The sequence below is a fragment of the Empidonax traillii genome, unplaced genomic scaffold (assembly GCF_003031625.1).
Source record: "Empidonax traillii isolate 1590-97213 ecotype Southwest subspecies unplaced genomic scaffold, ASM303162v1 scaffold322:size1131127, whole genome shotgun sequence".
NCBI classification, from domain to species: domain Eukaryota; kingdom Metazoa; phylum Chordata; class Aves; order Passeriformes; family Tyrannidae; genus Empidonax; species Empidonax traillii.
In genome coordinates this window covers 658,320-673,493 of record NW_020955515.1, presented here as the reverse complement: position 1 = coordinate 673,493, position 15,174 = coordinate 658,320, and the positions used below count along the sequence as shown (strand labels likewise).

At 43.7% G+C, this 15,174-nt stretch overlaps 1 protein-coding gene across 6 annotated transcripts in view; it reads left to right on the top strand.

Moving 5' to 3' along the window:
- Positions 1-15,174, top strand: part of EFCAB5 (EF-hand calcium binding domain 5) — a 36,500-nt gene that overhangs the window by 18,353 nt on the left and 2,973 nt on the right. For 5 of the 6 annotated variants that reach the window (XM_027891531.1, XM_027891529.1, XM_027891534.1 and 2 more), the window contains 10 exons: positions 3,975-4,074; positions 4,742-5,296; positions 6,380-6,594; positions 7,786-7,942; positions 9,990-10,279; positions 11,117-11,289; positions 12,026-12,254; positions 12,936-13,088; positions 14,239-14,330; positions 14,912-15,165. In XM_027891531.1, coding sequence (XP_027747332.1) covers positions 3,975-4,074; positions 4,742-5,296; positions 6,380-6,594; positions 7,786-7,942; positions 9,990-10,279; positions 11,117-11,289; positions 12,026-12,254; positions 12,936-13,088; positions 14,239-14,330; positions 14,912-15,165 — 2,218 coding nt within the window. The remainder of the gene's footprint in view (positions 1-3,974; positions 4,075-4,741; positions 5,297-6,379; positions 6,595-7,785; positions 7,943-9,989; positions 10,280-11,116; positions 11,290-12,025; positions 12,255-12,935; positions 13,089-14,238; positions 14,331-14,911; positions 15,166-15,174) is intronic. The other variant, XM_027891535.1, reaches the window with a different exon arrangement.

Sequence of the window (15,174 nt, the reverse complement as noted above, 5' to 3'; positions counted from 1 at the left end):
ATTGTAGAAGCTGAAAAATCAATGGCATAAACTATTGCTAAAAACTTGGGCTTCATCCAAAAAGTGTGGTACTTGCCCTGAGTAGCCTCAGCTTGCCAGTTGCTGGCTACTGCAGAGCAAGCAGATGCCACAATCTTACAGTTTCCTCCCCTGCATAAATTATATATTCCACCCAGCACTCCTCTAGTGACGCTTGCAGAGAACTACCCAGAGTGAACTGTGCTCTACAATGTCATGCTAATAATGCCATTACTGCCAAGAGAAAGGAATTACAGAGCTCGTTTCAACACCAATGGTGTGTTTTAGAGAATAGCAGGCAAGCTGCTGTTTCAGGCATGAGGAAAGAAATGGGTCTGCTTCCCAGCTAGAAGACATTTCATTTTCCTACTGCTCTGTCAGGAATGGCTGTGATGGATCCTCCTGGCTGCAGTGATACATAAAGCCCAGTCCTGTCTTTGCCATGCATTTTGAAAGGGCCCCTTCTTTCCTTTCATCTTTTAATGTGACTTTCTTCCTATTATTTCTGTGGCAGTAATCACTATCTCCATGCTACTAATCCCAGTGGAATCTCAGAGGCAAAGAGCCAAAAATGCTAACACAACATGAGAGAGCAGCTATCAGCACCCACACCATCTCTGCTCAGAAAAAAACTGGTCAGAGCACGGAGTTGTTCCCTCCAGGCTCCGAGGTAGCCTTTGCTCTGCAAACTGAGTTCACTGAGGTGTCGTGTGGGCCACGCAGTTCTTTTAAACCTGGCCTGGTTTCTTTTGTATGGCTCTACTGTACCCACAGGGGAGATAAAAATGCAAAGTAACCCAAGGACTTCTACCACTTGAATGTGATCCATTACCTGTAGAGCCCATTCTGCAAAGCACAGCAGAGCAGTTGTTTCAGTTCCTAATTTCCATTTGTTTGGTAGCAGGCAGTTACTCCAGCCTGCATGGGGAGTGTGGCTGGCTGCCTGAATGAGCTGCAATTAGGGCCAGGGAGCTGAGAAAGCAGTGTTTAAATTACAGTCAAATTAGAAGGTATCCACATAATCATTATTGTGATTTCAAACAAATGCATCCAGAAGGATGGCAACTCAACAAGGACAGCCTGGACTATACACTGAGGCAGAAACTTCCACACACAGTCCCATAACACAGTTGGATCACTGCTGTAATACCCCAAAAGGCAGTGGCTCTGTGAACTTTAAGCTTATTGTATCTGTGCTAACTTGTATCAAGTATAGTTTCTTTTATGTATTATAACCAAATCTGCATTAATTTTCAGGGATGTTTTAAGCCTGGGACCTTTAAATGAAACTGAATTTGGACAGAGATTAGTTTTCAATGACGTTTGAGACACTCCTGATTACCTTTCTTGCAGTACAGCAACAACAAAGTCTGCTTTCTCATGACCTTTCCTGAGTGTCTGCTTGCTCACTAACAAGCACATTGTGGGGATCAGGATACACACATCACATTTCCAGAAAAACAATCGAGTGGTTAAACACTGACCTATCCCTGATTAAATGGCAAGTCTGGTTTAGTCTGTGTTGCTAAAGGAATTACTCATAGGTCACAGAACACTGCTGAAAACAACTGAGAATCATCACCTGCCAATATCTGGGTGACAAGAAAATGAGGCCAACACGTTTCAAATCCCTGGGCACTAAAGCTGCCCTAAGTTTTGGGCGGCTGTACAAACACAGGTGTTTGGCACCGAGAGGGGAGGTTGGTCCTGTCCTGCTCCCGGTGCACAGGCAGGAATCTTCAGTCAGCCCCTCCAGTCACACAAGAAGTGCAAAGAAAAGTCACCTTTGCTAGTGAATTTAGGAACTCAGAAAGACAGCACAGCTGGGGAGAGGAGCTTTCCCGCTGACATGCTCCTGTCTTCTGTAGATGGCTGTTTTGTGGCACCTTCCTCCCGGGGTGAGCTGTAAGGAAAAGTGTCCTGAAATAACAGGGACCTCTGGTAGACTGGCAAATCTGTATAAATTGCGAATGCTAAAACAAGGAAACATGCCCTAATTCATATTTGGTAAATTTCAGCTGTTTTATCTAATTTTTATATCTCTTTTTAACAATATATTAAAATAAAGTTATTTGATCCAAATCACAAAAAAATCTTCAAAAGTAAAGTTATCTAAGTCCTCCAAGTGTATTATTTTAATATGACAAAAAAAGTGCATCTGAATCCCAAGACAACATCCTTATTTTCATCTTAACAGTACTTCATAATTTTCTTAATATTCATTATATTCTTAAAGAATTATATTCTTATATTCTTAATTCATTTATTCCCCTTTTTCATAAAGTTTTGCATTAGTGCTGCCAACTTCAAGGCAACCAGCAGATAATTGTGACAAGTAACAGCTGAGAAAATTTGAATGGAAAATGAAGTGTGTGTAATGGAAATACTGAATGGAGAACCCAAATATTCCACAGTGACCTGGTAACATCTTCAAAAACATGTGCTATGTTTATATGGCTACTAAATGGATCAGAACCAGATCTGATATATTCAACTGAGAGACAAACAGCATGAAGAAATGTTTGCATGGGGGTGTGCAAGGCATTTGTATGTCAGTGCCAGGAAGATGAAGGTACTGGGAATCAGCTCCTACGTCTTGTAAGTTTAGGGACAGAATTCTGTGATGACATTTGTTGTTCCAAACCCACCGATGGCTGAAATTCAACCCTAATTTCCAGCAGGAATTTAATTAGCGGAGTCTGAAATATTAAAACTGGACTGAATGGCTTCTTACATTTCAGGTCAGGTCCTTTCTTTAGAATTGGCAATAAACTTTCAGTTCCCTGTAGAGGAAGGTCCTGCAGTCCCAGCAAATGTGATGTAATTGTTTAGTTCCAGTATTAACTCCACCAGTAGGTGATGTGTATCTCTCAGTTGTTTCCAAACCTTCTAACTTTTGGGGCCATTAATTACATATTTAGGTTATAAACAATGCAGTCATTTGAGATCATTTCCAGAAAAGATCAGCAAAGTTCTTCCTTTATTTTTTCAGCTTAAGGGCAGGTAAAGTTCACAAGGAATTAAAAGCCTGCTGAATTTTCCATTTTGCAGTTTTTAATCTAAGAACAAAACGTGAAAAGGAAATCAGTAATTTGGATGGAAAGCTACTCGCTACAAATAATGAACTTAAGTAAATCTGTTCCTTAATTAACTATTTTATTTCACTAATGGGAGGGAGATTACAAAGGTGGCAGGACTTAAGTAATGACAACAGGAATTCATCATAAAATGGAAAACTCGCAATCGTTTAGATTTGCTTTTCTTTTTTGAACCCACAATTTCCTGATTGGAAATGACCCATTTCATTGCCTTTTCCTGGGTTTATCGTCTGTGGACACTCACTCTGAGCAACAAGGACTTAATAAACTCTGCACGTTCCTCTGCACTGGAAGTGCCGATGCCCCTCTCGCCTCTCTGGTGAAACGTCTATGAATTTTTAAAGGAAATTAGGGAGGTTGTCATAATAGCTCAGAGTTTTGGACTAATTATGTTCCCAGGCAGCTGCCAATACATCACGCTTCAAAGGAGATGATGGAGCACAAAACCAAGCTACAGTGTGCAGTCACTAAGGTAATACAGCCCATAATAGGTGAAAATTCTTCCACGGTGCTGTCAGGCAATCAATATCTGTCCTGAGAGTATGAAATGTTGAAGCTTTGATCTTTACATGAAGAACCCCTTTGGCAGAACAGCTACAATTATCTCACTGTAATTTGTCAAGGAAGTGCCTGCGAAGTAATATGTGTGGGGAGGGAGTTCCAACTCAAGCCCAGAGAAGAAGTTTTTGCCTCTATGAAATAAATTCACTTCTTTGAAATTTGTAATCGTGTTCTGGTAATGGGTAATTTTCAGTCACAGGTAATTCTTAGCTAATGGTGCCTTTGTAGTGCTGTAGAGGTTGATGTAAGACCCAAGAACCACAGGGAAACCCCAATAATTGTCCACTTTTTGTCTAGGTTGGTGTCTTGGATAGACAAAAAACACTGGCCCTGCTGAGAGAGTTCTATGACAGAAGCCCTGTGGCTGAAAAGAGGGAATTGTGGAACCCCAGACACTGTGAGTACCTGGGATGTTTTGGTTGTGGTTAAAACACTGGGAAGTCACACGAGGCTGGATAGTTCATATATGTTTTATGAGTGTTACTAGAAGTGAAACAGGGCCTGAAAAAAGGACTCAAGTGAATGCTGTAGCCTGCCATAATTTCCAAACATGTTTTGCAAACTGTGGTACAACGTTCAGAAATGCTTCAACATCCAAGAGTTCTCCTTCCTACAAAATTCTGAAGAGACTTTTCCTGAAACAAATGTTCTCTCTTACTGGGCAATGTTAGGAGTTAATTTTGTGTTTGCACTAAAGTTTCTCCAGGCACATGGAAAGAGGAGGAAAAAACACAGGGGATCATCTGCATGAAAGTAAAATATTTTAAAGATATTGGACATTACTTAATTGCCAAGATCAAATGCAGGGCAAATTACAGGTCTCCTTCTTAACATGGAGAATTATGAAACATTTATTTCAAAAGAAATGTGGTGTAATGAACAATGAGAAGTGCAGATCTCTGAAGGCAAAGACATTATTCTGAAGTTTTGTGTTTCAGAGATGTGTGTTTGCAGAAGGTACTTCCTTGGCAGTATCTTTTTTGCTTAAATTTCCTGTGCAATACAAGAGAACATAAAATCAATGCACACTATCAACTTAACCATATTTTTTTTTTCTATTCTAGGGCCAATAATTAAGTTGCAAGAGATTGATCTTGCGGATTTATGGGGAGGCCGTGATGACCAAGCAGCAGAGCCGAGTGATGCTGAAGTGAGCAAGGAAGGTGAGGATGCTGTGTCAGAGGTGAAAGGCACTGCATTTGAAGGTGGTGACTTGGATGGAGGTACCACACACAGAGAGGAACCCAGCTCCCAGGAAGACATCAAAACTGAGAAGGAAGATGAGCCTGGAAGTGCAGAGAGACAGGACGAAGCTTTCCCAGGATCAGCCTCTGATGGACACAACCTCAGTAGGGATGGAGAACCTGGACCTGAAATACAGGTGGAGGAAGAGGAATCAAGCCTGGGTAGAGAGCCTGAGACAGAAACAAAAAGTGAAGGAGACAGAGATGTGGCAGACAGGGATGTCACTGGTTCAGAACAGGGTGCTCCAGCTGCAGAGGCTGTGGAAGAAACCCCTGCAGGAAAAGGGAGTTTTTCCAAGCAGCACAGCAGCCAGTTTGACCAACAGACAAGCTCTGAGACAAGGCTGCAGGATGGTGACCCTCTGCATGACCAGGGTGAAGGTATTCTCCTTTATTCTGGCAGACTTTAATCTTTTTCAATGTATATATTTGGACTAGTTTAACTATAGGCTATTTTTAATCCATTTCAAAACCATGTGAGTGATTTCTGAGTAGAGGAGACCATGAGCTTTGATATTTTCTCAGCATGGTGTTTTCTGCCAAGATTTCAGAGCATGTTCCTCTCACAGGGTGGCAGGTGAGTCACTTTGCTGGTGATCTGTATTCAAGGCACTGAGCAGACACTTTAATTCAAGTAGGGACTTTGTGAAGTAGAATTTTTATAATAAGAAGAAACTTTATGTTCTGTTTCACTCTGTAATATTACTGTAGCAAGACAGGAACCTGAGCATGTTAAATCTAGAAATGACCTTAATAATTTTTAGCCTGTGATTGCCAGTAGGGAGATATGATATGAGATCATATAGAAGGAACCTTTTATTTTAATCTCTCTCTGTGTTTCCAAAGGATGATCATAGTTCATTGTGTACAAAGGCCCTTGTTCTAGCAAGGCTGTGATCAGACAGCTGTGTGTTTCAAAGAGGTACTTCCTTAAACATCCTAGAAGGACCAACTTCCTTGCCAGTGCTCTATGAACACTCTCTTCTGTCTCACAGTTTAGAAAACTGCAAGAATTGGAAATACATTGCCCAAGGAATCTAGTGACAGACTTATTATGTAAGGGGTTATAAATCTGATGGTACAGCCCACTGGAACCTACAGCTTTCTAAGTTCCAGTGTTGTGCAGGATGTGCATCCTGCATTGTCTGGGACAGGCAGTACCTCAGCTGGTCTTTGTCTCAGACGGCCCCTTGCTGAGTAACAGGAATTCCAGCTCACCTGTGCTCAGAGGTTGACCTGGCTGTACATTGGCATCCGTGCCAGACTGGATCTGAAGAGCTACTATTAAAACAGCATAAGCAGATTAAGGCCTTTACTCAGCATGGAGTCAGTCTGGATTCAGCTGTAATTTCCCTGGATAGGAAGTGCAGGATTGAGCAGTGAGTTGATAGCTGCCACGTGCCTGGCTTTAGGGCAGCGTTTGGCTTTCTGTGACACACTGTGCCTTCTGCCTTTCAGACTCAGGTCCCAGCATGGCAGAGGTTCAGAACCGTCGGGCTTCTTGTACTCGGAGTTCCCCTGGTGCAAGCTGCCTCACCCAGCCACAGTTTGTACAGCTCATGGAGACGTTTGTTGGTCAGGACAGTTCTCTGCCTACTGTGGAGAGGCTCATTAAATTTATCAAAGAAGAGTACAAACAGACAGAGGAGGAAAAAATGGAACAACTAGAAAAGGTAAATATTGATAAGTTTTGCTGATCCCGTGTCCAAACAAAAAACAAGCAAGTGCCTACAGACACTTACAAAGTCAGCTGTTGATCTCACACTGGCAGAGCTCTCTGCTTGCAGCCTTGTATCTCCTAATTTCTTCAGGAAACCTTTGACCCCTTTGTTTTCATACAAATGCTCCCTCCCTAGCCCTCAGCTCTGGAAGTGATGACAGACTCATCCTGTAAGAGGTTGTCTGTCTGTCCTAGAGCTGGACTCAAGGAGACAACAGTTGATATTTTATTGTGAAAGAGCCCAAAGCATTCCATTCTGCTTATTCACCTTTATAATAGCCAAGAACCTGATCTCTGACCTACTGCACTGGCATGTACACAGGAGGTTGGGGATGTTTGGGGAGGATTCTAAAACAAGTGTGTTTGAGTTTGCTATGTGTGTGGCTGGATGTCAGTCTGCACATGCTTCTCTGTGCTTGAGTTACAAGATGCTCTTGCCATATGTTGAAAAAAAATATTCCCCTTCCTCCTGTACAGCATCAGGGTGCCTCATTTCACTTCAGGTCTGTTGTGTGTCTCTCTGTGGGTCTCTCTAGCTGTGTTTTCCTCAGACCTCTTTCTGGTTTCCCTCTGTGCTGCTGACCTAATTTGAATGAGATATTGGATCTGACAGCTCTCCAGTCCTCACTGAACACGGCACACACTGCCAGTGTTTTGGCCTTTGAGAGAATTCCACTCCAGCCATTTATCCCTCTGTGCTGGGTTTAGAGGACAAATGGTACATGCATTTGCTTGTAGCCCACACACTTCAGGGCAGCACCAGCAAAATAACGATGTACAGAAATACAAACTGTCACATCTCTGGCTGTCACTGACAAGGCTGTGGTTAGTTCTTGCTAGGGAGACATTTGTATTCTGGGAAACTCGCATTTACCTGGGTTGACCTCACCTTAAATCCAGCACAGGCTTCATTTGTTCCCTGTGCAGTAACTCCCTGCAGTGCTGGTCCAGCCTGGTAAACTGAACTGTAACCTGTGTTTAGTGTTTCTCGGTATCTCCCAGGTTTAATGATTCATCTGCAGGTCTGAGCCGTGCATGTACAGATTTGGCCTGGCCTGTAGGAATGATGTGAGTGGCCCAGCACTGCAGTGCCCACACTGTGCAGACACCCAGCACCCCTGCCCAGGATGTTCCTCTCTTGCAGGGTCACCGCGAGTCTCGGGCGGCCCAACGGAAACTGCTTTTGGAGGCACTGTTTGAAAAGTGGGACAGCAATGGACATGGGTTTCTGGACCTGGAAGAGGTGGATGCTGTTCTGAGCAGATTCATGGGAGGCACGAAAAAAGAGGCCTTGCTGAAGGGTAAGGAGACAGCTCTGCTCTGAGAGAACAACACAGTAGGCCTTCAACCATTCAGTGACGGTGCTAATGAGGTTGTTGGCAAGCACCAGTTTGGTTTTGCAAGCAGTCATAAGCATACATGGTATGAGGTGTAAAATGAAAAGGAACAGTTACCCAGACCTGCTTGTTAATGCACAGCTCCATTCCCTCCTCCTGTGCAAGACTCCCAGGCAGAGAAGCAGCCCAGTGCTTTCATGACATTGGGATGTGTTGAAAACTTATTTCAGCTGTAACACATAATGAATATATGTGAAATGGCAGTGAAAAAACACACGTAAAGCCTGAGGACATGTTTGCACTTTTAGTCTGGTCCATCTGTGTTATCCAGCAATTTTTAATAGATAACATTTTACTGTGCTTCCTGCAGGAATGCACCTCATAGGAGAGAACAGCTTTCCTCATGGGTCTCTAATAGCTCATAGTAATCCACACTGTCACACAGCTCTCATGAATTTGCAACTTCAAGTCTCACTTCTCTCTTGGTTCATTTCTCTGAATAAACTTAGCAAATTTGGTCCTTGACAAAATAGACTTGGGTCAGACAGAAGTGCTGCAGGTTCACCTGAACCTGTCTGGCAGCCTCATGCATATTAACAAGTGGGCATAAGGTGTTCTGAAATACTGTGGTAGCAATTAAGAACATGCCTGCATGTGTGTTTGGGTGGAGAGGAGTGGGTTTTTTTCATCTCCATGCTCATCTTCATGCTGCTCGTTCTGCTGCAGATCACTAAAAATGGCTTGTTTTGGCAACCACCAAAACTTCTTTATTGCTGAGCTCACTGGAGGCAGCTGGTGGGGTGGGGAGCACAACGACATGTCATGTTTGATGACTGTCTGTCCAGCCAGGAAAAACTGGCACTTTACTGCTCTCTTGTATTCAAAGCATGCCAGAACAGACTATGGAAATATGGAAGGACATAGTCCCTTCCATGAAGGGCTCATAAACTAAAGGACAAACAAATAGAAAAAGAGCACAGCAAAATCAATACCAGCAACATAAAACTATTTCTAGCAGCTTCAATGTAATCTCTCAAAGACATGGAACAAGCAGGTCTAGGGGAAGGGTTCACAGACATTGGACTTTCTCCTGGATGGAAATAGAGTGAAGAGTGAGTAGAATTATTTGATTTTCCTTGTAAGTGAAAAGTCTAACAGTAGATATAATGGGGAAAATTATGCATTATGCTGTGGCTCAGTAGTGAAGGAACTGATCACACTGCATTCAACTTCATGCATATTTCTTTCTTCATCTCTTCTGTAAAAAGAGGAGAAAGAGGAGGTGAATATCCAAATATTTTTATACCATCAAAAAATTCTCCATCCTAGTTCTGTCAGAAAATCAGGAATTAAATTAAGAATACTGAATGTTCATTAGATGATGAGCTGGATAAGACAGCATTAATAAGCAGCTCCACCATGACTGGGCCAGTTAGTACTTGCTATTTCTGCAGCTGAAATCAGTGATAATAATGATGGAATGGTTTGAGTTGGAAGGGACCTTCAAAGGTCATCTAGTCCAAACCCCTGCCATGAGCAGGGATATCTTCGGGTCCAACAGGATTTGAAATGAGGATGCAGAAAAAATGATGGAAGCGTTAGTCACAGAGCTCCCGTGAATCCTGGGCTCCCGAAGCCAGGCAGGCGCCTGCACCTTCCTCAGGCTGTGCAAGAGCACCCCCGTGAGCCCAGAGCGGGGCTGGGACAGCTCGGGCAGACCGGCTGCTGATTTAACCAACCCCTGGGTAGAAACCAGTGCTGTGCGGGGCCCCTTCTCACTAGGAGGGAAAGCAGGTGTCCAGAGGAAAGGATGCGTCCAGTGTGGAAGCTGGAGATTACCTGTCATTGCAACAACTCCCACTGAGGAGAGAGCTGAAAGAAACCCAGAACAATGGACTAGAACACTCCACCTAAAGCCAGCTTAGGGCTTGATTCATATTTTGCAAAACTGATTAATCAACTAGGTTGTCTCTATCTTATTTTCTGGTTTGGTTTTTTTTTTTTCAACTAGCAAAGACACGCCTTTGCTCCCGATACCCCCAGCTCGGCAGAGTGGAGAAGTTATCCCCAAAGGCATTCCAGACCTTCCTTGAGTTAATTGCTTCTGAGTTCTCTGGCAATGAGGATGAAGCTTTTGATAACTTGGTGACATTTCTGACCACAAGTGTGGAGCAAAGCCATAGGGAGACCTTGCAAAGCCTCACCAGGAGGAAATGGCTGCAGGATATCCAGCAAGCGGCTGAGAGCGGCAGAGCAAGCATGGAATCGGTGTACAGGGCAGTGTTTAAGGCCATCTCCCAGGTGGGCATCCCAGGGAGCACAAGAGGTGCTTGTGCTGGGGTCGGGACACTGATTCCAAACCCTGGCCTTGAGTGGAACTTGCAGGTAGTGTGGGAAGCTGCTCTGAGGCTGTTTGCTTGTGCTTTTCTGTACCTGATGTCCAGGAGAGCCTGTGGTTATGCACAGAAAGGGTCACAGATCAGATCAGCAATGCAAGAATTCTTGTCCTTGCTATGCCAATGCAGAAGGAATCTCATGGAAACTTTTATCTCACTTTTGGAAGAACTGACTCAGATCAGATCTGGAAATCCACAGTTATAGTTTTGGAGCTTCTGAAATGAAACACACCAGAGTCAGTTTGGGACAAAAATGATTAATTTGTAGTGGAAACAGTTTCATTTTTAATTTACAGCTGCAACTTTATCTGTTTGTCCCCACTATTAAAGCCTTCCTCAAAGCCAAACTTCTCTCTGAAATGTTCCTATAGTATTGTCTAGGTTTGTAAATGTGACAACTCTGGCACTTGTTTGTGGTTTTTTCCCAAAGAAATCTCCTATTGGGGAAGAAATTCACAGGACTTTTGCTTAGGCACAGATTATAGTTTGGGATTATTTTTATATTATTGACTTCTCCCCATTAAGAGCAGGAAACAACAAATCCCTTTTCCTTGCCAATCAAAATACCGAGTGTGTTTGCTTGTCAGGGAGTGCTCTGGGCAGGCATGGCCACGTCACGCTGGTGGTGTGTGACACAAACCCAGTGACCCAGAGCAGCACCTCAGCACAAGAGAGACAAGTGCTAAGGACATGAAATGAGTGGTGAATGTCCATCATGTAATGGGAATCATTTGGTTGTTAGGACGCAGAAGCCCATGGGGGTAACAAGAAGATCAGTGCCTACATTGCCCTTCTGGAAGAGAGCCAGCTCCCAGCAGAGCTGGGCCGGCTCCTCCTGCGCTACGTGGCCTGCACTGTGGACGATGCTCCCTACGTGCTGAACCAGGCACTTCACAGGGACATGAAAGGAGTAAGGTAAGAAAAGCTGCAAATAACTGCTCCTTTTTCTCAAAACCATTTGGAATGTAGGGGTATGGGGCGTGGGACGCACTGGAAACTGAGGTTCATAGAGTACTCCAGAGAGGAAACCTCCTGAGAGACTGCTGTGGAAGGATCCAATATCCTATCCATGTCCTTATACTCTGCACAGTCTTCTTAGAACTGCTCTGTTTGGGATTTCACTCTTTTCCTTGGGGATATTAGTTCACAGTCTAATAAATCTCATCCTTTAGCAAATGTCTGTGGCATTGGGCCTCCCTTTCCTTCTTTAAAAATTCATTCCCAGACACAATTTTATATCCACAGGATATTTTTTGAGAACAATGCCTTTCCCTCCCTGGTGTTTATGCTATAAACAGCTTTCATGCCTCTTCACTTGTCATTTCCAAAAGCCAGACATATTTGTCTCTTCAAATATTGCTGCTTCTAACCTATTAAATGTAACTGCTGCTTGCTTCTGTATTCCTTTTCATTCCATTCATTAGCTGATGTTTTAAAATGTCCTAAGGATGAGGAGTGACTTATTTACTACCGCTATCTTTGGGATACAAGTGGTAAATGTGGTATTGCTGGGTGTGGTCAGAGTAAAGAGCTCACACCTTCCTTCTCTGATGCCAAAAAGCAGGGAGAGATCAAAGCTCTGCAGTATTTCCTGTTTCACTAAAGGCTTTCTGCTCCTCCCAACAAACCTCTTCATAAATTTATTTTTCAGCTTTGCAGCTGTTGATGAAGGAAAGCCAATCCACGTTCCAAGAGTTCAGCTCCACGGAAATATCCATTTCTGGAACTCGGACCGCCCAGTGGAGGAAAGGAAAGGTTCTCTCCTGGTGCTGCCCCTGTACGATGCTCGCTGGAGAGTCTTTGGCATTCTGGGACTTGACACTCTTCAGGACCCATGTGAGAAAAACATCTTTCTGACCCATGAGATCCTTTTCTACCAGGTGGGCACCATCAGAAAGCAGTTTCTTAATCCAGTCTGCAAAAAACTTGTGATTTTTACATGTTTGTTCTGAGTAAACTTAAGGTGTATAACTAAGAAAAATTCTACTGGTCCCTTTCTGCAGTATAGGGGGAAAGTGGTGTGAGCAGGACACCCTGTTAGTGTTTTATCTGAAACTGACTATGAGGTATCACTTCATCAGTAGTTTATTTAATCTTCTCCTGACTAGTACATTAATTGCCCTGTTGTGCAAAGCCCAGAGATAGGAGCTTTTATTTCTTGAAGCTCTCGACCTCGTTTTTGTGTTTGTTTCCATAAAGTGGCAGGAAACCTTACTTTTTACATGGTGGAATAATAGTGAGCAACAGCAGCCCGGATTTCCTTGGGATGCTCTTTGGAAGCAACCCCACTGTGGGTGCATCATCTGGACAGCAGGGAGCGCAGCGAGTCAATCTTACCAGTCCATTTGGCTGCTTCCACTAAAAAACAGCTTTGTCTAGTTCAGGACTTGGCTGTGACCTGGTAGTGGGGAGCTTTAGAACATTATTTGATAAGGGAGCTGTAAAGTTCTGATTAAAGTAACTTCTTACAACCTTTTTTGCTTCATGAACGCTTTCCCAGCTTTTTTTCCCCAAAATCTTATGGAATTGTCTGGCTCATTTGGAGGATTCTGCTTTCACAGGGAGTCTCCCATGCATTCAGCAAAGCCTACCACCATATCTGCACACGGGAGAATGTCCTACAGATGGCTGTTTCTGCTCTGGGCTGGTTGTATCCCAGGACACCCAGCATCCACACTGTCACCATGTACCTGGTGGAGCCTGGCAAAGACAAGGTACTGCAGAGGAAAGGTCTGTCATTGTCAGGGGCTGAAAGGCTGCCCTAGGGAGGACGTGCCATCTCTAGAGCCTTTTCCCAATGGTTTTATGGTTAAAACTGAAGCCTGCCCAAGATTCTTGGGCCTGCCTCTGCAACAAAGGGGCTACAAAGGTAGAGAAAGAAGTTTCCCTCTGGAAAGGAGACCCCTCTTCATTCTTTCCATCTTCCCATGTAAAACAATTCAAGAGCAGGATTAGTATAGCCCCTTCTCCATGGGAAAAAGGAATATTCTCCTACTTCAGTGCTCACTGCTGCATAGCAACCAATAGAGCAAAACCCCCCACCCATCCACAGCTTTGCTGTCTGGGACCTCCACAAAGGGAGCTGCTCTTCTGCGGAGATTCTCTGCATGACAAAGTTATGGTACTTTATATGGAAAAAAGAACGTTTCAGCTAATCTATTAGCTCTTTGTTCTGACCTAATGTCAGCAGCCAAGATGTAAATACAGCTCAGGAAGTGGCTGTTTCCCAATTAGCCAGCTTGTAAAGGCAGCCCTCACTCCCTGCAGGTCAGGTTCCAGTTGTTCAGCAGGCACTCGGGCCCTGGGAAGCTTGTCACTTCATGTACCAGCGAGTTAAGAAGATGAAAAGTGTATGCAATATTTAGGACCGATCCCATGTCATCCCAAAGTCTGTATGACATCTGCTGCAGCCATAATTCAGCTGCTTCCTCTGATAAGCATGGTTTATGTTGGCAGTGTTGTGTTGTGGTCCCAGGCTCGGCACTGTTCCCTTGTTAGCTTGCTGATAGCCAGGTCACCCCCTCCCCTCGGTGCTTTTCACGTGCCAAGGCACGCTGACACAAACATGACATGAGAAAGGATGGGGAGAAGAATGGGAGCCTCCAGGCCTGTGGGTGTTCCTCAGTGTGGAGCCTGGGGTGGATTAAATAGTCTGGCTGAGGGAGGTTCAGGGCACATTCTTCATGTATCTTGAGTGATACACTGTGGGAATAAACCCAAGCATTGTTGGGAGATGTCTTTAAACCACCCCTTGAACTTACATAGGAGTTTCCTATAAGAAATAAGCCATTTCCTCTCCCTCCAAACATCAAAATATCTGTTCCTTTCTTGGATGCAGCTAAACCTCTCTTTTCTCCCTGGCAGGCTCTGTGCAAGATGATCACTACAGATAACACAGGACAAAAAGAAATCCATAGCTCTCCTGCTCTTCTCCTCAGAGAAGAAAACCTCCTAAGGTAGGCTCCAGCAGCCAGTCAGACTAGTCCCCTCTGCTCTTAGACTCAGCCTCCATCAGGCATGATCCATGGTACATAAAGCCCCTGGTAGACTATTTTGCTCTTTAGATTAATCTATCTCCTCTCCTGGCCACATTAATCTCATTTCCCTTAGCTGGCTGTTTCCTTCCCCTGTCAAATTCCTCACAGACTTGTCTTCCAAGCATCCTTGTGGTCAAAGTTGCTTGAACAGCCATTTGCTGTTCCAGCAGCTGTTTTTACTTTTAATAAAACTCTATGGATTTATGTCAATGCATTTATAAACAGAAAACGGTTTTTAAAGTAAGGTTTGTTAAATATTTAGGATTTTCAGCGGTCACCTTGGCTAAGCAATATGTGCTCCCAATGCTATTTTCCTCTTTGTGTATATGGCTTGAATGATACTTAGAGCTGTGCAGATTTCAGCTCAAGGAAATAAACTATGATTTAGTAATGTAATTAATACCCTTAACAGCAAGAGATGAATGGCATCTTACTAAAATATGTGAAGATAAATTACCAAAAGAAACCAGAATGATAAAATCTAGTACATTTTATTTCAGAGATTACCTGTTCAGATGCACAGACAGTTTAGAGGTTGCTCTCACTCCTGTCCGTGGAGAACAGCACATTGCAGTACCTCTCCATGACCTATCAGGACAAGCTCTGGGCATCTTTGATATCAGCATTGGACACCACAAGAAATTACCACCTCAGGAACAGAAAGACCTGCAGAAAATGCTAAAGATGGTCCAAGCTGCCTGCTTGGAGATCCTGTGGAGGTCTTTAGAGGAAACAGAACCAACCTATGTGCTGGGTATTGTGC